At 39.6% G+C, this 21,969-nt stretch overlaps 1 protein-coding gene across 3 annotated transcripts in view; it reads left to right on the top strand.

Annotated features, from left to right (window-relative positions):
- Positions 1-21,969, top strand: part of enox2 (ecto-NOX disulfide-thiol exchanger 2) — a 163,777-nt gene that overhangs the window by 58,037 nt on the left and 83,771 nt on the right. For all 3 annotated transcript variants that reach the window (XM_062394409.1, XM_062394411.1, XM_062394410.1), the window contains one exon: positions 18,913-19,059. In XM_062394409.1, coding sequence (XP_062250393.1) covers positions 18,913-19,059 — 147 coding nt within the window. The remainder of the gene's footprint in view (positions 1-18,912; positions 19,060-21,969) is intronic.

The raw sequence follows: 21,969 nt of genomic DNA on the forward strand, positions 1-21,969 counted from the left end.
TGACCATGTTGGAGTTTCACCAAGGCTAGTTCTTTATACTGAAAGGTCTTTGCTAATTTGTCTGTAGTACTCCCACAAATCACAAGTGCATCAGTAGATTATTTTGTTGTATCTCCTGAAATCCGTTTGCGGTAAGTCAGTCCTGACATCCAGATCCTGGCTTCCATTGTATTTAGTCGACTGCACCTGTTTTACATGCCTGGGGTAATGTAGTGTTTGAGATTAACATAAATAGAAGTGTAAATTAAAATAATGAACAGGCTTCATTTTAAAGAACAATGTTTCAAGCCTGAACAGTATGAATGTCTCACACCCAACTTGAGCTGAGAAAGTAGGCAGGGTTTGAACTTTTCTTAGATAAGTGCTGTATTGATTGAAAAGGAGATTGGAATTGATTGAGAAAGAGGCTGAAATCCCTGACTCACTCCAGTAAAAATTATTTCCCCATTCTCCTGTGTCGACGATAATGCATTCGGCATAGGGAAAGTGTGATTCTGACTTCCAAGATGCAAAAAAGAAACACGCCACATCTTTTAAGACATGGGCTGAAATGCTGATGACATCCACTCATGTGCATGTGGGGAATCAGAAATTGAAAGTGCAGCCTCACTTAAAACAATATGCTCCTACCATGCCACAGTTCTTGAGCAACCCCTGAGAATAAAAAAAATGTTCCACCTGCTCCCTGAGAATAATATTCCTGAATCCAATCAAAACCAAACCAAACAAACAAACAAAAAAACTGTATTCAGGACCAGCTACAGCTGCAAATAAAACATGAAATCAAATCAGGTGAGCGTTGCACTGTTGACCTTCCTTCAGCTTCGAGAAATCTTGGTCTCACTATTGCATTCAGTCAGTGCTTTAGATGTCTTAATGGATATACGCCTCAAATGGAAGTGGGACTCTTAATTCATTACGCTGGTAGAATGGCCTATGCTGGGCTTGGTTGCCTCCTCTATAGCCTGATAAGTGTGATCTATGAACTGGCTAATTGCCTTTGTCCCGATCGCTTCCGTGAACAGGCCATTTACTGCCTGCAAAGGTCATTTCCTGTCCTGTTTCTGTAGGATCCGCCAGGATGACCCAGTCACTGCGAAGAGGAATTTCATGTATGATGTTATTGCAATATTTTTGTTGCGCTTTGTCAAATTATCAAAGCTTTTCCCATGAGAGATGGATGGACTGTGCAAACAGCTGGGAATGTGGAACTGATTTCAAAGATGCAATCAGATGGTCATATGGTCTTGCTCATGGTCTTGGTCAGAATGAAATGAGACATGACATAATAGTCGAGGAAATATTTGTTCTTGTAGACTTTGTGGCCTGAAGTTTAAAGGAGCAAGGATTCCAAAGTTTATTTTTGCCCATTTTCATTAAAGCAATCGTCCGTAGCTGCTGACTCATTGTTACTGACTCCACTGTAAGAAGCCTGTCCTCTAAGTAATGAACCAATAAAGTAGCAAACTTGACCCCAAAGCTGAAACTCTTCCTTCAGGTTGTAGTAGCTGTTTAGTTTATAATGCTATAGATCCGATAAAGCATGACATAATTTGCAGGGAATGTATGATTTGCTTGTTTTGTAGCGCATGCATTTCTCTTGGCTTCGACAAACTGCAAGAAAGCGAAGGTAGTTAAAACACTCGGATAGCTCTGTTTTACTGCCAGTTTTTAGAACGTCCACTTCAGATTTATATTTCAGAAAAGGGGTGTTTGGCTTCTACAGTAAGACACCTTAGTCATAAAGTGTGCTCCGTTCCGGTGTTTGTTGGCAATGGAGATGGCCAGAAAGAGGACAGATTAGAGGAAACTATGATCAAATATCAGTGGCTAGAGGGGAAGAGCATTCAGTTGAGTCTGTTGTGACACCATTTAAACTTTTTTGTAACTAATGTCTTCAATGAAGTACCATATGTGCACTACATTCTCTCTGAACATACATTTTATTTCATTTTTTAATTTGTATTAATCAACATCCTAATCTGTTCATAACATATCAGTGAAAATGCCCATCACATTTCTAAATGTGATTTTTTTTTTTTTTTTTTTTTATAACACACATAAAGGTTTTTTTCAATTATCAATCATGCCACAGAGAAAAGCAGCAAATCCTCATATTTGAAAAGCATGAACCAGTGAATGCCGGATTTTTTTTGCTCGATATACAAAAGATATCACAACAACATTATTAAAATACCAAAATACCCTATAATGAATATATTTCTGTGTTGTAGATGCTGTCGAGCATTCAGTGTTACTCTATTCTGCTGGTTAGCTTGATTCATGCTTATGCCTTTCGTATACTACAACTTGCTGATCTCCTGAAAAAATATCGCCACTATGTCGATATTTTTTCCACTCCAGCATTAAGTACTCATCCAGGATAACGTAATCTAATGATTGGATTATTTGAAAACACTGTTAGTAGTAATCCTGCTCCCAAAGATCTTCATTTGAATTTACAATATTTTTATTAAAGTAAATATTCCCTTGCAACACTTAATGTTGCAAGGGAATTGAATTGAATTGCAAGGGAATTGTATTGTGTGAGGTGGCATCTGTCTGTCTGTCACATTAATATCTCAGCTTGTTGGAATCCAATTTGCATTAAACTTGGCAAATTGATTTGGGGAGGAGTCAGGACTTGACATATTGATAGATATTGGTATTATCAAAGGTCAAAGACACAAAGTGATCCAGGCTTTAGCCTAATGCAAACACAAAAATGAATAGAAACCCACTTTTTTTTTTAGAATAAATGAGCAAACTCGGTTATAAAACATCAACCAAACAATATTTGCAAAGGGAGTGGCTGACACCAATCCTTTTAAATCTTGTTATTATATCTTTAGGCCGAGGTTGCGAAGAAGCCTACCTGAACATTTTCACCCAAACCTATCATGGGTGCCACAAACACCAAAGATGTTTAAATTAAGACCCAGTGTACAACGGATGAAGGATCTCCACATCAGTTTCTAGTTAACTCTCCGTGCTGTTGCCATTTTGTTTCCTGTTTTCTTGTGGATTACAATAGCATATTTAGCTACTGAAGTTTGCACCGGGGGTGACATTAAAAACATGATTCACTTTACCCTTTGTCACTATGTTTCTGTCTTTAACTGAGTCAGAGCTCGGCTTTAGCATGCATCAGTGGAAACTCCAGGCATTTGAATAAATCAAATAAATCATTGTGTTTCTAAGTGGGCGCTTACTTGACTGAGTGCAACCTGTTGTGACCCAAACTGCTCCCAGCCTCCCTGAAGGAAAACAGAGATGTGGCTTTGTGCCCTTGTTACCCAGTTCAGCTATTTGTTTAATTTATGCCTTGTATTTCAGTGTGGCAGCTTCAGGAATAGATTCTCCCCGACTTGTTTCCCAGGTCATTACAGGGAGAAGTTTCTCCTGCTTCACTGAATAATTACTTCTGGCAAGCTAAAACCCTCTTTGCCACAAACACCTTCCCTCCCATTCTCCAGTGACAAAGCAACAAGGGATTTCAGACAATGAGTGTTGACATTTCCTGCCACAGGGTCCATTAGCACTCTCATGTATGACTAAATATTGTATTTTTTTTGCATTCACAGCTCCAAATGTTAGGATGTCTGTAGTAAGTGAGGGCAGAAGTAGACAAAGAGGGGGAAAAATGATACGGACGATTTTATCATAGGAATTAAGATGGCCATTTGTTTGCGTTCTGTGAACTATTGTGTGTTGAATTTTTGCGTTGATTGAGGCAGTGTTGACAAAAGTGAATAATCTCTGTTAAAATTCAAGGGGTACTTTGCAAATTTGTCATGTTGATTAAAAGAACCTATGCTTTATTACAACCTTGTCATCTGTTCTATTGATTATGACAATGCACTTAGCAATGTATTAGCCACATCGCAAAAAGCATAGGGCCAAAAAGAAGGACAACCACTTTGTCAGCCTACCAAGGAATTTGCACCAAGTTACCTCCTCATTATTCCTAGGAATCTGTTGAGGGTCCGACAGCAAGTGGTCTCTGTAGAATCAAGAACTGTTAAATAATCAATCACCACGGAGGAGACTGTGAATCGACAAAAGCTGGATGAACCTTTTTTGTCTTGACTTAAGCCGTGGGCGGCTGGATTTATGTTTGAGCGAGCTGTTAAGAACTGGGTTTGAGAATACTAGTTTAACTGTTTATTTATTTGACGAATGGGAATTCCCCAAATGAGGAGGTTTTTCATATCAAAATAAATCATATTCATCTGGAATGAACTATAAATTACTTTTTTGGATCTTTTTCTTTCTCTAATAAAACCTTTGAAGATGGCGTGATTGAGTTATTTAGATATGGAGTGTCGTGATGAACATCAGACCTGAACAGTGAGGACTTCCTCGACGACAATTCAGAGCTCAGACTGGTGGAGAAAGACAATAAGCCATCTGGTAATTCTTCTCTACAGACCTGTACAGTAGCTACATCCCAAAATAGCATCAGAGGGCGAAAATGTGCTGTTGCATCTAGAACACTGAGATCTCACTTGTATTGTCACTCAGGGGGTCTGATACATTTGGATACTGATTCAATCACACACATTTCTCATCTCAGAGAGAGGAAGTGAGAGGAAGCTGCACGCACTAGGCGAACAATACAAACAACTAAGGAGCACTTTTTACAACTATTAATTGACACAGATGGGAATAAGGCTTCTCATCTACCTTACTTGAAACAAAGTACAGCCGCTGGGATGTTCTGAAGCATACTGACAAGGTGTGGGTGTGCTTTTCAACTCCAAACCAAAACACGCTTTGCTGAAAATCCTGAAGTTGTGACAGGGACAGTGAGTCAGGAAAAGTAATTCCCTGCGATGGCTATGAGTTGATTTAGCTAAATTATGCTAATTTTCATTTGACGCTGGTTGCAGGGCTCAATCCATTTTTTTTTTATTTAAAATTATCTTTTTAATGTAAGTGCTACCATTCAGACTATTTATGGGTTATTACAGACATCCGCTTGATCTCTTTTGGCTAAAATGTTCTTGGAGGAGGAAATAACTCAAATGAGAACTAAATCTCAAGGCTTCAGATGAAATACTGTATATGTATGTCATGGAGATAAAAGTCCTCAATTTAAAATTTAAAGTGAGAACATTTAAAACACACACTGGGCTAAGTTCTTGTAAAACTTAGCCCAGTAAATAGTGGAAATTCTTCCAGGGCTTAAGTGTAGGCGAATGAAGCAGATGATTGAAATGCAGATTGAGAGAATGAGGCTGAATTAGAGATGAAGGGCCTGGTGCTAGAATCAAATTATAGCTTGAGTTAGTGACAAAATACTGGTGGCTTTAGCACTAGATGCTTGCTAAGCTTTAAAGACGTGTTTCTGAACATTGACTTGTCTTTTCCTTGTTTGACTTTGTCGTAGTGTTTGGTTGGACCAACCAGAACAGCAACAATAGTAAAGGGAATTATGTTAATTACTTTATTAAATGATTACATCTCAAAATAAACCCTGACTCATTGGTATGTTCCTCTCCCAAGTCTCCTTTTATGTGTCTCTGTTTTCTCCCTAGAAGGCTTTTAATTTGATATTTCCTTCTGAGGCTCGCAACATCTGAAAAGGCTGCAGTTGTAAAGTAGAGTATTAAAAGAAAGCATTTGGAAAAAGCTAGAACAGGATACACCGTACTGCTTTTTAAAAGTTAGGGTCATTGATGGCAGCAGCTCATCAAAACTCTCCTTTGTCGTCTGTTTTGGGGTAAATTATAGATCAGCTGAGATTTCAGAACAGACAGGAAATAAGACGAAATACTTTTTTTTAAGTAGAGGGAAGCAAAGCACTGAAGTAGAGAGAAAAGCAAAATTAAATGGGAGAGAGCAAGAGGGGGTAAGAAAATAAATCCGAAGTAAAGTTTTTGAACGAACAGAGCTTTATTAGGAACAGCTCTACAGTTAACAGTTTATTCAGTTTGATTGGAAGAAAAATCAGCATTGAAGAAAATAACCTTTACTTTTTACTTTTTAGTTTGGTTCATGTCCAATCTGCTAATATGGAGAAACTTGGGTTTATGTCCTATACTGCAGTCAGCCCGCTTTCAGGTCCGTCTTCTATCCTTCAGTTTATGGAGTCGACAGAAAGGCCAGGGGAACTTGGATTACCATTCCATAACCATAACTATTCTACAATTGCAATTGGAAGGAAAGTATCTCTGTTGAACGTTAAGGTGGATGAGCTACAACAGGATAATCCGAGTTCCACCTTTGGCAGGATGTGCCGCTGACAAATCTACGGAAATTATGTGATGCAGTCGAGGAAAGATTCCAACTTCTTGTGGAATCCATGCCACAAAGAATTGAGGCTGCTCAGAGAGGAAAAGGAGACAACACCCAGTATCAGTATGGTGTACCTAATCAGGTGCTCAGTGAGTGCACTTGAGAAAAGAACAGTCAGTCTCTTCTGGAAACTAATCCCATTTTAATTAGGAGAAATGATTTGGGCTCTGGCACCCGTGTTTTTCTCCAAATTGTCGGTGTCACAGGATTCAGAGCTTCAGTCGGTCCAAAGGAGAATCGCCACTTTACAGTGCAGCAGTTGGAACCAGCAAGTTTCAGCAAGTCTTCCTGTGAATCCCCTGTGATGGACCGAGTGAAGAATGGACATACAGTTTTGTCGGTTATTGAGCCAAGTGAGCTTTAGAGGTAACTATTCACAGCTGTTCACGGCCATTCTCAGACACAGACAGCCCTCTCCGTGTACTGTTGTCGGAGTAAGTTGGAACCAGGGAGCCTCTCATTAGCCATAACTCTGGAACACAAACACATTGGTATAGGCTGGATGTTTTTCGAACAGACTGATAATAGCCTCACCCACAATTTAAGGGAAGGGTAAGCATTTCCAAAGTCATTACCATACGCCTGTTACTGCCAATTGTAAGGAATGCAATGCGGTAATTATGATACAGGGGTCCCCTTATATAGCCAAATTATCCTCTGTACCACAGCCTAATTGGTGATGTCTTGATCTGACCACACACTTTATGCAATAAAGTGTTCCGCCTTTCAGAGGAAGGGACAGATGGTGATAGCGCAGACAGTTTAGAGCCTCGAGGACAGAAGAGAAGAGCAGCTATCTTGTGAGGAAGCAACATTTTTCTTTATGGCCTCCCACCATGAGCGTCACATAGACTGATGAGTCCAACATTATGAAATTGTCTCAAAATGCATTGCTCATGTATGTGTAAGCTAACATGACCTTATCCAATGCCGTGTTGTCTTGTTCACATACACACACACACACACACACACACATACTGCGTTGCAGAAAGGGCACGTGTGTTTGACAGGACAAAGCGGATTATAATGCAAACCAAAGATTCTTAGTCAGTTTAATGAAATAGAGATGAGTGGATGGAAGATTTAAATAAATTAACCTTCAGTGAATTCCCCTGGGGCGCGGATGAATGGCAGAGGGGGTCTGAGGGGGGATTTCTTCTTTGTCACTTATGTTTACGAACAGCTACGGCATGATAATGATGAGCGGTGCTCTTCAATGTGCATATTAACCTAAGATTGTGTTGGCAGCGCAGCCGAAGTAAAATCTGGAGATATTGACAAACCCGGGAGCGGAAAACAATAATGAATCGCCCTACCTCCACATTAGTAACCCTTTGCATTTTCGGTTTGCCCTTTCTGTGTCACACTGTGCTCCGGCTCCATATGCCGATGCATCGGTTGAGTATATATCACATGCAGAGCAATGGGGAAGTTTGGAAATGCAAAATGAGCTATTCCAATGTTATCAACGTTTCAAAATGTCATCACAACAACAGGGAATAGATTAACCTTTACCAAACTCCCAACCGTAAAAACATAATTCCTTCTACATACTTATCATGATATTGACCCTGATTGGTGTCTCTGACATTTGCTTAAAGATGCAAAACAATGTATATCCTGCATATTTTCTCTGCATTACTGGTTTGACTGTGATTACCCACACTAATGGTTTGGAATGATTGGGTATTTTTTTCTGCAGTACTTGCTAATGTTTGTGTTTTTTAAACAGCTATTTCTCAGGAAGCAAACATTTCTTTTAAAATTATAATCTTTTGGATTAATATTTTTGTCATGGTTGTTGTGATGAATATGTTAGCTCCAGTGTGTTACACTTAAGAACGTTTCACTTTGAGAAGAAAGTTGTACAACGGAGTAGCTCCATACGCAGACATTTGTTTGTGGCCAAAGTGACCTGAGTAAAATATATTAGAGCTCAGATTTGGAGATGGCAATACAAATGTTAACTTTCTGTTGCGTCATTTGCCCGATTCGTCCGGTCCAGTCAACATCTGTCTCCCAGAACCACTTTATTCCTACACCCTGCATCATTTCCTTCACACCTCCAATGGACAGAGGTCAATGTGGAGTTCCTTTTCTCACAATCTATGTGGTGATAGAGGCTGAAGCTTCTTCTGTCTTTTAACGAAAGCAGATGTTTTGTTGTACTTTGCTCAAATCTGTCATTACAGGTCAAGAGCAAGATGATTTACAAAGACCTACAGAGAAGATGTGTTCATTAACTGGAATCCTTTACAAAGAATTGATCAAGAAAATGTTGGGCTTTAGGTGTGAAGTCCAGAAATTGAGAACTTGTTAGTGACACCACCTGGAATACTCTTTGATGGAAACCCAAACTGCGGCTTTTGTTTACACCAGTTTGTGGTCTTATTAAGATTTCACTCTGTCTTCATCATATGATACGATCAGAAAGTAAGTAGGAGGCTCCAACCATTTCAGTTATTTGTTCAAATGAGCAAAGCCTGCAGGAACCTGCTGCTGAACCAAAGAAGGTCCTCCACTTGTTGATTTAACTGCCCTTTGTCTTTGCTATAAATACAGGAAGTGAAAAGCTTGGCTAATACTCTCATGAGAATGCCGTAGCTGCTTGGCATTCTTTGCCATCCACTGTTAAGCCACATCATTCTGACACCTTGTTGATACATCTGCTAAGGGCACTCATAACTTCAATCAGCTACCTTTTTTAGAAGCGTTTAGCTCTAAAGCTCCTGCCTGAAGTCCTGAGCCAGATTATGTTCTGCTGTTCTAATGGGACACTGGCTATTAATATAAACCATATTGCATTTATTGTTTGACTGATGCTTTTAGTGAGCCCTACTGGAGGTCTTGTGAGGACTTCATTTCATCAACCTTTCAGGCTAGAAGGCTAATTTGGGACCCTGCATGTTGACTTTCACCCTGTCATCCAACAGGCCCAGAGTTATAGCACATGACTTCACTTAACTGCACCCAAAGCAACCAACCTTGCAGTAATAGCAAAGAGGTAGGATTCTGAATGTTCGCTTTAATTTATGATCTGCAATGCATCATTTGAAAACCGTGTTTGCCCTTTCCAAGCAAACCAGTGTTTCTATTTTGTCTTAAATGTCTTCAACATAAACTCAATAACCTTCAATCAAGCAGTAATGTCAACATTCACTAGTTCCTTCCTTTCGTGATTTGTGCATTACTGCTGTAATTTTTACAATGTGATGAGAATGGATGGATAAATATACTAATCTGTGAAGGAGACGCTTGACTTTATGAAGTTGAGATGGACCTTAGTTGGACTCACTTCTGTTTTGAAAGAGAGAACAATGAACACTAATTATGACCTCAGTCTTTTCTGTGAATATACACTGTCATAAAATGGAGTTTTTTCAGCTGCGTTTTATATTTCCAGCTGTTTGTCTGTTTACACTTAGACTGTTAGTCATATATCTGTACTAATCACTAATGTCTGTTGTTGGTCTAATGTTTGAAGAGTAAGGGAGCTCTAGTTTATATGAGTAAAGTCTGGCTGGCTTCCTGTTCATCATAGGGCAACGTCCTGGGAATTTTCCCCTTTTTTGTCTGCTGAGCTAAATCTGGGAGAGTCATGAATAATGTTTTCCTGCATTAATTCAGTCAGGTAGTTCCAATTGTGAGCTCATGACCTTGCACAACAGAACTGGAAGTTTGGAAGTAAATTCCGTGTGTATGTATTGGTGCATGTAGTATCTTTAAAATACTTATTTGTATATACATTTGTAAAATGCTAACTAGGGCTACATTATTTTTTTTGAATTGATCATTTTTATCAGGGACATCAGATACTTGAAAGCATACACTCCATACACACCACCTACTCCCACAACAAATGATAATGCAACATTACACCATGTGACGCAGAGAAGCAGGAAGTTGCGCTACAGTAAAATGAACAGAGTGGGTGAAAGACACCAGCGGATGAGAAGAGAAAAGTGGCGTAAAACCAGAGAAATTACATGAATGCAGTCAGAAACCCCTTTAGAGAGATGAGAATTATACCCACATCTGTAATTATCTACTGGGCAGAAATGCACAGAAAAATAATAAGGTTTTGCAAATTAGAGAAGACACGAGAGGGAAGTAGATTCATGGTGCTTCTGCATTCTAAGATGTACTCAGCACCTTTCTCTTCTTTTCTGTCCAAAGTTTATGTTTATCGAGCATCACCTTATGTTTGGTGTGTTTCCTTATGAATCAGGTTAATTAGTGCAATAAAGATTTATAAGAAATCGTGACAGAGAATCATCATCTCACTTATAAGCAAGGAAATGGTGATTCTCATTGTATCATGCAGCACTAATCCTAACAATACTTCCGACAATTTCCACTTGGCGTCATTGTCTCACTTTTTTCACGTCCATGTTCCTAGACAGATGGGAACATGTGTAGCTTGGAGAATCACCCTTCACACAATACTGCCTCCCTGTGACACTTTCGGTGTTTGGCATTACAAACGTTAATGATATGAACTCCCTTTAGATTCTCCCTGATAGGTGAACCTGCTCAGCCACCTAGCTCGTTTGACGATACAAGTCAGTGGAGCAGGGAGTCAGTTTGCTGACAGACAGATATGGTTCAGTGATGAAGTGGAATAATCAGAGACGCACATTTTCTTCTGAGGTTGTGTGTTAACATTGTGTACCACCATCTGGGCCTTTGCCTGAATGAGATGAATGAATGTGCACTGGTCTACATGGCCCCTATTTGCTTCTCAGTGCCATCTTAGATTAATAGACCACTGCTGAGGCCATCCCCCCCACTTTAGCACTTTACCCGCACTGTTATGCTGATGCACACTTCCTTCTGCTCTGCATTATGCATATTGTACCACTGGGCTTATTAGCCGATAAAGGTTAGATTATAGCCTAGTGGAGAATTACACAAACGTGTTAGTGAGAGACTCATTGCAGCTTAAAGCTGTGATCTCTACCTCACAGGTTTGATTCCCACAGTTTCCGCTCTGTTTTTTAAGTCACTACCAAAGAACAAACGGCAACCTCATTATTTAATGATGCTCATATCTCATGATAATTCAGTGTTGCAGCAAAACTTTATAACCACTGTGCTTTGTAATTAGTGAAACTGACCCGGACTTCTATGGGTTTCATCCCTGCAGCTGAATAAAGAAATAACTTATTTTTGTTGTATGGAAATCTTTAGACTTTCATATTAATTCACCATGACTCACTGGAAAATTTGGTGTTTCTGTAGCAGGGGCACAGTATCTCAAAGTTGTTATTGTATGCCTTAGGCTATAGTCAAATTTACCTTCTTCAGACATATTAGGGCAACAAATAGGGATTGATTTAATTATTGATTAATCTGCTGGTTATATTTCTAGATTAATCATTTTGTCCATAACACTGAGCCCAATATCCCCTGAACCCAAAGTCTAATATTTTGAAATTGCTTGTTATGCTTGACCAGGCATCCACAATAAAAATGATATTAAGTTTAGTTTCAGAAAGGACAATGGAACATTGCAAATATTTACATATGAGAAACTGAAATGAATGAATTGTTTTGGCAATTTGTGTAAAAGGACTTAAACAATTAAATTGAACTAAAGACTGTTGCAGGATTAATTTCTGCCTATCAAATTAACAGTGGATAATATTATTCACATTGTTTATGTTTTTTACTATCTGTTTCACATTATTTGTTTTCTACTCTAAACACAGAATCCTTCATTATTTTTATAAACAACGAGGCACTTCCGCTAACATAGATTTGTTATTGATAATTCGCCGCACACTTTTCCCCACTTTCCATTTGGTCTAAATGCTCCAGTTGGTTTCACATTCGAGATGGTTAAATGGAGTTTTAATGACCCACTGAGTTTCATTGTATATTCTAATGTTCCAGTCTTTTCCTGGCTCACTATACTAGCAATGGACCATGCTGTTAGTGCATCCTTGATGTAAGATCAGGTCAGTTAATTTGTGATATTTCTTGTATCCCATCCTGAGGCCATAGAGCATAACGTTTGTCGTCCACTTCCGAGCAATTTCATCTATATAGCCTTTAATTAGTCTCCCAACCCGCACACAATAAAACCAGGCGCGTGCACAGGATACGAGAGCCTGAAACACTATCTGCGAGTGGAAAGGTATCCTTGGGAGGGAGCATTTCTGCTCTGTGCGCACAACTCTGGTCCCATGAGCACGAGGCTGTGACGAACGTGAGCTCAACTCGCTTCCCTCATGCTCGCAACTGCTTAACACTTGCTCACTTGCCAAGGTGACTTTTTAACCTTGAAGTGCATATATCTGCAGTATACATAATTCGGCCTAGCTGTTAAATATTGAAACAGGCACTTATAGCGTTTTAGATGCCTTAAATTGAACAAGTACAATCAACGCTGCACCATTTTCTACCTTTTAATAGGATATAGTTGAAACTTTGACTAGAGGAAATAGTTTGAGTCAAAAAGAGAAATGCTCTAGGGCAGTGATTCTCAAATGGGGGTACGCGTACCCCTGGGGGTACTTGAAGGTACTCCAGGGGGTACTTGAGATTTTGTTTTTATATATTTAAAATTAGCATCCATTCGAAAATCCTTGAAAAATTGTTATTTAACAAACATTCAATAAAATATAAGTGTAAGTTCATGAACTTAATTTTATATTCAGTAGGCTTTTCAATCTAATTATCCTAAAAAAACAGAGTCTCCCCCATACCGATGGTTTGACCCAACCTGGCACACACCACCTGTCATCACCTGCCTTGAAAACTTCAACAATGGAGTTGAGTTGAAGTGCAGCAGCATTGCTGCTGCTGAAACACGGAGTGACAAGTACCAAAGAAGGCGAAACCAGAGCTGAGAGCCTTCCCTAAACAACACCGTGAGAGCTTGTGCCTCTTCGGAGGGGAGCTAAAACGTAAAAGTTTTCCGTTGTGAAGTTAATGATTCATAACAAGTCCGCGTCTCTACCGGTACCCTTTCAAAATAAAGCATGTAATACAAAAGCGGAAATGAAATTGTATGACCTTAAAGCGAGCAAATATTTCACAATAAAATAACAGAAAGACACTTCAACAATATTAACAATAACATAGATTGGGTTATTTACACTTTTTGCTTTTTCTGTGGGGAGAGATTAGCCAACAGTGGCATTAAGCCACCACATCTTCAGCGGTATCTCCAGACAAAACATGAAAGTCATGTTGGTAAGCCCCCTGAGTTTTTTAAGAGGAAACTTTCTGAATTCAGGTCATCTCAAGACACGATGCGAAAAGCCTCCCCGAAGCAGAGGGAAACAAGCTACCTGTCAGTATTCATTTCGATCCTTAAAGAAGATATTTTAAGATGATAAATATTGAAAAAATATGTTTTGAGCTAATCTTTTATTTAAAACTAAGTTAATAATTTATTTTTTGGGAAGAAGTGTTTAGCTATAATTAAGTTCATGAGTTCAGTTTGAGAACATATCTTTATTATGATCCCAAAAGAGGTCACTTTAAATTGATAATTATTTTGATGTGCAGAAATCTTTATTTATATTGAGATAATAATAGTTATTTTTTATATCTTTTTATTTCAAAATAGTTCAAGAGAGACCACTAAAAATGAGCAATGTTATGGACATTGATGGAGTTTTAAAATGCTTTGCGCTGGTTAGGGGGTACTCGGCAGAATTTTTTCTTCGAAGGGGGTACGTCACTGAAAAAAGGTTGAGAACCACTGCTCTAGGGCAGTGATTCTCAAATGGGGGTACGCGTACCCCTGGGGGTACTTGAAGGTACTCCAGGGGGTACTTGGGATTATTTTTTTTTATATTTAAAATTAGCATCCATTCAAAAACCCTTGAAAAATTGTTACTTAACAAATATTCAATTTAATATAAGTGTAAGTTTATAAACTAAATTTTATATTCAGTAGGCTTTTCAATTTAATTATCCTAAAAAAACAGAATCTCCCCCATACCGATGGTTTGACCCAACCTGGCACACGCCACCTGTCATCGCCTGTCATCACCTGCCTTGAAAACTTCAACAATGGAGTCGAGTTGAAGTGCAGCAGCAATACTGCTGAAACACGGAGGGACAAGCGCCAAAGAAGGCGAAACCAGAGCAGAGAGCCTTCCCTAAACAACACCGTGAGAGCTTGTGCCTTTTCGAAGGGGCGCTAATACGTAAAAGTTTTCCGTTGTGAAGTTAATGATTCATAACAAGAAGTCCGCGTCTCTACCGGTACCCTTTCAAAATAAAAGCCTGTAATACAAAAGCGGAAATGAAATTGTATTAACTTAAAGCGAACAAATATTTCACAATAAAATAACAGAAAGACACTTCACCAATATTAACATTAACATAGATTGGGTTATTTACACTTTTTGTTTTTTTCTGTGGGGAGAGATTTGCCAACAGTGGCATTAAGCCACCACATCTTCAGCGGTATCTCCAGACAAAACATGAAAGTCATGTTGCTAAGCCACCTGAGTTTTTTAAGAGGAAACTTTCTGAATTCAGGTCATCTCAAGACACGATGCAAAAAGCCTCCCAGAAGCAAGCGGAAACAAGCTACCTGTCAGTAATCTTTTCGATCCTTAAAGAAGATATTTTAAGATGATAAATATAAAAAAAAATTTTTTGAGCTAATCTTTTATTTAAAACTAAGTTAATGATAAATTTTTTGGGAAGAAGTGTTTAGCTATAATTAAGTTCATGAGTTCAGTTTGAGAACATATCTTTATTATGATCCCAAAAGAGGTCACTTTAAGTTGATAATTATTTTTGATGTGCACAAATCTTTATTTATATTGAGATAATAATAAAAGTCCTTAGTTATTTTTACATCTTTTTATATCCAAATAGTTCAAGAGAGACCACTACAAATGAGCAATGTTATGGAAATTGATGGAGTTTTAAATTTGAATGTGTCTAGTTACAAGGATTAATAAATCACATTACATCTTTCTTTCAACCAAAAATGCTTTGCGCTGGTCAGGGGGTACTCGGCAGAATTTTTTCTTCAAAGGGGGTACGTCACTGAAAAAAGGTTGAGAACCACTGCTCTAGGGGACATCTCGAGTGAAATTCGATATAGTTAGGAGGTTGTTTCTTGCTGCAATCACCACTAATTGGATTGGACCAGACGAAAAGGAGAGTGATAGACGGTGATCAAACCAAATAACCAATCGAATCTCATGGTCAATAAGTGACCAATCAAAGTCAATAGTCCATCTGGAGCAAGTGTACGGGGATTAAACTCGCGCTCATTACCACCCTGTGGAAGTGGGACTGCCGTTTTTCACAAAGAAGAGAAATTCTCCATCATGTGGAGTTTTCCTGCTCACAGATACAGTTCTGTATTCTTGTATCACGTGCACATCCCTAGTTATTGTTCGTGCAGGCTTTGACACTAACCACACATCGGACACTCCCTCAATTCACTCTGGAGTCCCTCTTCCCACTGCCTCCGCCCGTCTCCACCCAGGCTCCTGGTATTTGTTTTCCTCCTCCCCTGGGGAGTGATACTCACTCACATCACTCCTCCCTCCGGCCAGATGTTGAAACCTAAACATGCAATCCATCAGCCCAAAGACATATGAGTGGCACAGTAGACGTGGGCAATGACCCAGCAAAGAAATTCTTAATACACAGGTCCACACATACACACACACACACACACTCTTTCACGCTGAGATCTGTTCCCACCCTTCGTTTTTCACGCCAACAGATATTTCTGCTGGGAGCCACAACTGTGTGATTACTGGCTCTGAACACTGACATCAGTTCCTAAGCTCAAATCCAGAGAAGTAAGCTTCAGAAAAAAAAGGGGAAAAAATAACGATGTGCAGCCAAAAGCTATTTCATTGAGGCTGAAGCCCCAGAATGCTTTTCACAGTGTATTGATGCTATCATTCAAGAGCCAGATAAGGTATCCTACAAAAAATGTGCAGGATGCAGTCAGTCATGTTGCTACCTCAGTTTTCAAATGGCACCTTTCAGTGAAATACATTTCTTTTTTCTCGCTTCCTCCTTTGTCTGTTGCAGCAGTGACCTTTACACCACACTTTGTTTTAAGTACTGTTCTCTTCTTAATGTCTGTTTTAGAAGAAAAGGTTTTGGTATATTTTTGGATAAATGCACCACAGTGAGAAAAAAATAAAAAGTTAGTTGGGTTTGGGAAAGTAACTCATTAACTGGTGAGGTCAAGTGGTATTTCCCTGTCAGCTGTTTGCAGGGCCCGCTTCACTTTTTCCATGGTCTGTCTTGGCTGTTCTTCATGGGAACTCTCATGACGGAAAGTCTGCCTCTTTATATGAAAACTGCAGCCGGTTGCTTGTGACAGTGATAGAGTGAATGGATGCATTTCACTTTCTCGAATAGTGGCAGTCATCTGTAGAGAAGTGTGACTGATGGATGCTGAGCAGGAATCCAGTTAGAGAATGTGAGTTTAGAGCTATTGGGACCGACTGTTGCTCATACACTGTCCCCACTTCATTTATCTAACACATCTCTCACACACAGGTTTGATTTATATTTAGGCCCCATTTTCCACAGTGGGTTGTTTTGATTGACGGGAGTAACGATTTGAAGTAAAGCCAGTATTTGCACTGAGAACGCCTTAAAATAAGAAAACGGTTTTTGCTTCCTAATTCTCCTCTTTCAAAGTGACGTTTGTTCGTTTTAAGTTTTTATCTTTTTCTTTTCTTTTACTGTCTTTGTAAAAGGGCGGTGGTCTAGTGGCAGAAACTTGGAGTATGGGCAGAGAAGGTCTCTGGTTCGTCTCTGGTTCGACTCCACGGAGAGACTGCACCAGATGGGTCAAAAGCAGAGATAAAATTTCCCTACCTGCATGAGTGTGGTTTTGCATGTCTGTGCATGTGTTTGGGACTAATAAATGCATCTTAATCTTTGTGGGATTGATGTAGGCGTCATCCGATCCTCTATGTTTTAGTTTAAAACACATCACCATTACTACGTGGCTGCTGTCCTCACTACTCCGAATTTTTTTTTTGCATCTAAATCTAGAACTTTTGCTGCTGATCCTGTTTAAGTTTGTATACCCTGAGGTAATCGTTGTTGTCTGGATGGACAGAAACATCTTCTTCTTATCAGTCATGAATAGTCATGTGATGTGTGTTTTCAGGCGTGTTCGTAAGGACGAAAATGTATTAGCATGTAAATAGACGGAAATGTCGGCCTCTATTAAGTTACTAATCAGTCTTCCTTCTGATTGATTGAATTCATGAAAGGTGAAGACCCAGTTGACACAGAAATCCATAACCTCATTGGTTCCTGCCCGACATGAAAACATTAACATGCGCAGGCACAGGCCTCAGGGAAAATATTCAGTTTTAGAACATCTGCTTTTAAATATCAGATTGATCAGATGCCAAATAATGATGTTGTTGATTTTGAAGTGAGACGTCCGAGTTTTGATACTAACTGATGAGGATCCTTCTGACTCCTGAATGAGACGCCGTAATGCGGCTCTTCTGATCTGTTGTGCCATGGAGGGAAAAACCAATCTGAGCACAAAGAAGTGTCATGAATTTTTCATGAATGTAGACAGAGCCTCTCCAGGAACCTGCTCTGAATTATAAAGAAAATACACAACTCTTAGAGGGCGGCGCAATGGCTGGTGTAATTAGGCAGAAAACACAAGTTAAGTTGTTTGCCACTTATTTGGACTCAGGAGCAATCGGCATGTTGTTTACGTTTTCATCTCTTATGGATTTAAGTGTTATATCGAGGACATGACTGTTGATTCTGTGATTGTGGAAATAACAGTGAGAATAATAAAGCTGCTGAGGAAAGTTTGCTTCCACTGAACTGTCGGATAAATTGGCCCCATTATACAGAATATCTGAGCTTGAATCTTTCAAGCTGTGTCAAACTACTTTTACATCGATGATCAAATGAGGATGAGATGCTGCTTTTGAAGAAGTGCTATTTTGGGATGGAGCATCAAAGTCGTTAGTGTTCACTGCGTCTGTTCAGATTGATATCATTTGTCTGCACCATATTTTATATTATTTTGTTATTATTAGTTCTTGGGCTTGTTAAAATGACCCTAATAGGAAGAGAAGGGAATCATGCTTGTGACTGTGTAAAGATCCAGAAGTCAGTCTCTCCTTTGAGAATATTCAGGCACAAAAAAAAAACTTTTCAACTTAAGTTCCAAGTATTTACTTTCTCTATAAATGTTAACATTTTATTTGAGCTGCAAGAATATGGTTTTCTTTCGGGGATGATTTGGAAACTTTTAACGTATTAACCAAGAAATTATGAAAAAAAAGCCAACATTTTCCACAGCATCAAGATGACACATACTTGTTTTTGTCTGAGCAACTGTCCACAAGTGAGATGTTGGCTCATGAAGAGAAATACAAATAATATCAACAAATAACCTAATAAAGCTCTGAATTTTCAATCCTGATTATTGCCTCTATTGAATATTGCTTCTGTGGTTGATTTGTTTTTCAGTGTTGTGTGTCTTCATGAAGCCAACATGAAAAGCAAGTGAATCTGGACTTGTTGTATTCTCTCTTTCATGTTTCACAGTGTTTTTCCCTCTGGTATGGAGCCTTTCCTCTAACGTGGCGTCTCTGTGTTATCTTTGTCCTCCAGGTCTCAACGCCATGCCCTTTGATCCATCAGGCAGCAACGACCCTCTCCACTTCAACGGTTCCAGCGGGCCACTGCTGACGGAGTGTCCTTCTCTGGAAAACACAGCTGAGAACAGCAAAAAGAGAAAGAGAACCATCCTGCCTCCAGGTATGGACAACACCTACAACAAACACGTATTGATCATAGACTCTAAATAAAGATGGACGTTGTGGCTCCCCTTCCTCCCACTATCATAAAATTAAGGCAAAACAGCCTGGATACAAATGCTGCCATCTTGCTCATTCACAGCTTGAGGCTGTACTGCACCAATCCAGTGATAGGACCTTGGTATTGTGGTTCAACCATGGCGAGTCAGTGTCAGCTGATGAACCCTGTTTTTTTAGTGTTAAATAACTCATTAAAACCAAACTTAACGGAACAATTGTTTGCTCATGTCCCATCCACTTACATGGAGTAGGTGTGGTTTATGACCTATACTGCAGCCAGCCACCAGGGGGCGATAAATATGCCTCGGCTTAATTTTTGGAGACCCACAGGAGCAGGATTACGCTTTGGTCTCACATCACCAGCATTGTGCCCTCAGTCTTGTTGAATTTTAAATGCAGGCATCTGCCGAGCTTTGCTACGACAGCTAGATTTCCTACCTTGCGTCTCCCCCCTTCATCAGCCAGCATCAAATAACTGTGATGGGAATTGTTGCGTAATCCTCCGGGTGGGTAACGGCGTGGAAAAGAAAAAGAGGCTGAGTTGAGTCTTTGTTGTTTTTGATTAGCCTGCTTCGTCCTGAGGCTCTGGCTCAGGTTTGGAGGTCAGGCTGCTGCAGGAGGAAACTGCAACGCTGAGATTATGTGTCTGACTGTCTGTTACCTTGCCAACACCACCTGTCAGTCACAACCGCAACACGCCTTCAGCTTTCTCACCTACACAAACACACAGACACACACACACACACTGACCTGTCACACACACACAGAGAGGAGAGTGTCTGTGGTCACCAGCGTGTATGTGAGATGTGAGTGTGCATAATTAAACATTAATTTGATTTAGCAATGCGTTGCCTAGTAATGTGTCAAATTAAAGAAGGACTTTCTCATTAAAGAATTAAAGAAGTACTGACTAATTAATCGCTTGGTAAGTAATAGAAAGAAGAGGGCCCTTAAGACGGAGAGATGTTGCTCCATGTTCTCTCCTTTCTTGGCGATGCTAATTGGACTGGATTAAGGCTCCCCACTTACACAGCCCTAATCTACTATCCATCTTTTCTTTACATCTTCACACGGAGGAGTTCACGTTTCTGATCGACTTTAATTTATTTTTTTAATTCACTGACCATGTCAAGCTGTAATTAGATAATGCATCATAGATGACTGTCAAATAAATAGCCTGTTTCTATCCAATTCATTGATTTGTTCAGATGTCGGAAGCCTCGTAATCTGTGAAACTGAGACCATTAGCAAAGGGAACCATTTTTCCAACGTAGCACAACAACAAGCAGACGTGTTAGTTGTTAAAAGACATTTTGGGTTAACCCTAACCCTAACCCTAACCCATACAGAACACACAGTATCTTGTAATGAAGAGGGTGAAATGCTTGTGTTCAGAATGGATTTAGTTTCACCTCAGCGGTTTAAAGAGCTGAGATGAAGTCAAAAGAATCACTCGAGCCACGGAGCGCCCCACAACCCTGCTGAGGTGCAACATCTCTGTGATACTGATGGAAATGGAAGCATTTTCCCCAGGAGATGTTTTATAATAAAAAACAATAACCCTCTTTAAGTCAAGGTTTTGGAACGAGAGGTTTAAGAGCATTTTCTCTTAAATGATGATTAAACTTGAGTCACAGTCGGCCGAGGGAGGAGAAATTCCCGAATCTCCACACAAGTGATCTCGAAGATCAAGTCATCATACAGAGAGGGAATCTCCAATAAAGGTTGAAATATTAGTCAAGCCTGATACATTGTGAATCCCACATCAGTGTAGCTTGTCTATCAGTGCAGCACTCGCTCTGTCTGTGAAAGTGTCTTCGTTTCCTTTTTATCTGCCACATCAGCTGCTTGACAGAAGATTTAGATCACAGCCGGTTTCTCAAGTCGAAATTTGCAGATCTTTTGACAAATTTTCATTCATTTCCAGAAATGTATTTCCACTGTGAGCAGTAATACAAATTACACAAGCCATCAGTAACTCCCATAGTTAAACAGGGTTTTTGAGAAGCACTTTTAGGTATGACTAACCCCAAAAGACTCACTTTAAACTGACCTTGAGATCAGTGGCGCTTGGTGATAATATTATGGGGGGGGGGCAAACATTATGAAGCTAGACTCATCAAAAACAACACAATACACAATCTGCTGAGCAATGCTAAGCCCACTGCAAAAATGTAGCCTCATTGTGTCTAAGTGACTGTGACAACTTTCATGTCGTCTGCATTTTTCAGACGGTTGTTTTAGGTCTGGCACCCCGGTGGTTTTACACAGTTCCTCCGTGCAGACACTTTGAAAGAGTGTGTGGTGGGGGGGGCAGTAAAAGGCATTACATACACCACATCCAGTCAGTCAACTCTATTTCTCATATCAAGAGCGGGTCGACTAAATCACATCAAAATTTGAATAACAAAACAATACCTATTGGCTATAGATAAAAGTGGGAGTGTCTGGGGCTCATGGGAATTCTGCAACAACAAATCAAAGAGCAGCCTCAGGTCCAGTGGTTGCTAAAAATGTATGGACCAACATTAGCTCTCATTTGGCCCAGAGCCCCTGTAGTAACAAGCCCCCATTGCTTAAGATACTTGATAGCACCACAATAACCAGACTACACACAACCTGAAGAAACCAGTACAGAGTCCTGGGTTAAAACCAGGTCTTTATGAAGTTTAACAATAAATAAATGGACCCCTCCTCTTAATTTATGCAGATTTATGAAAGAGAGTGTGTAAATGTCGTGAGACACTCAGGTTTTTCAAGTGTAAGATTCTAATTTGAATTTGAGCAATGAGAGCTCGCTCGTCAGATTTCCCCCGACAACCTTGAAAGCCGTCATAATATCATCACCGTA

The sequence above is a fragment of the Platichthys flesus genome, chromosome 8 (assembly GCF_949316205.1).
Source record: "Platichthys flesus chromosome 8, fPlaFle2.1, whole genome shotgun sequence".
Classification (NCBI taxonomy): domain Eukaryota; kingdom Metazoa; phylum Chordata; class Actinopteri; order Pleuronectiformes; family Pleuronectidae; genus Platichthys; species Platichthys flesus.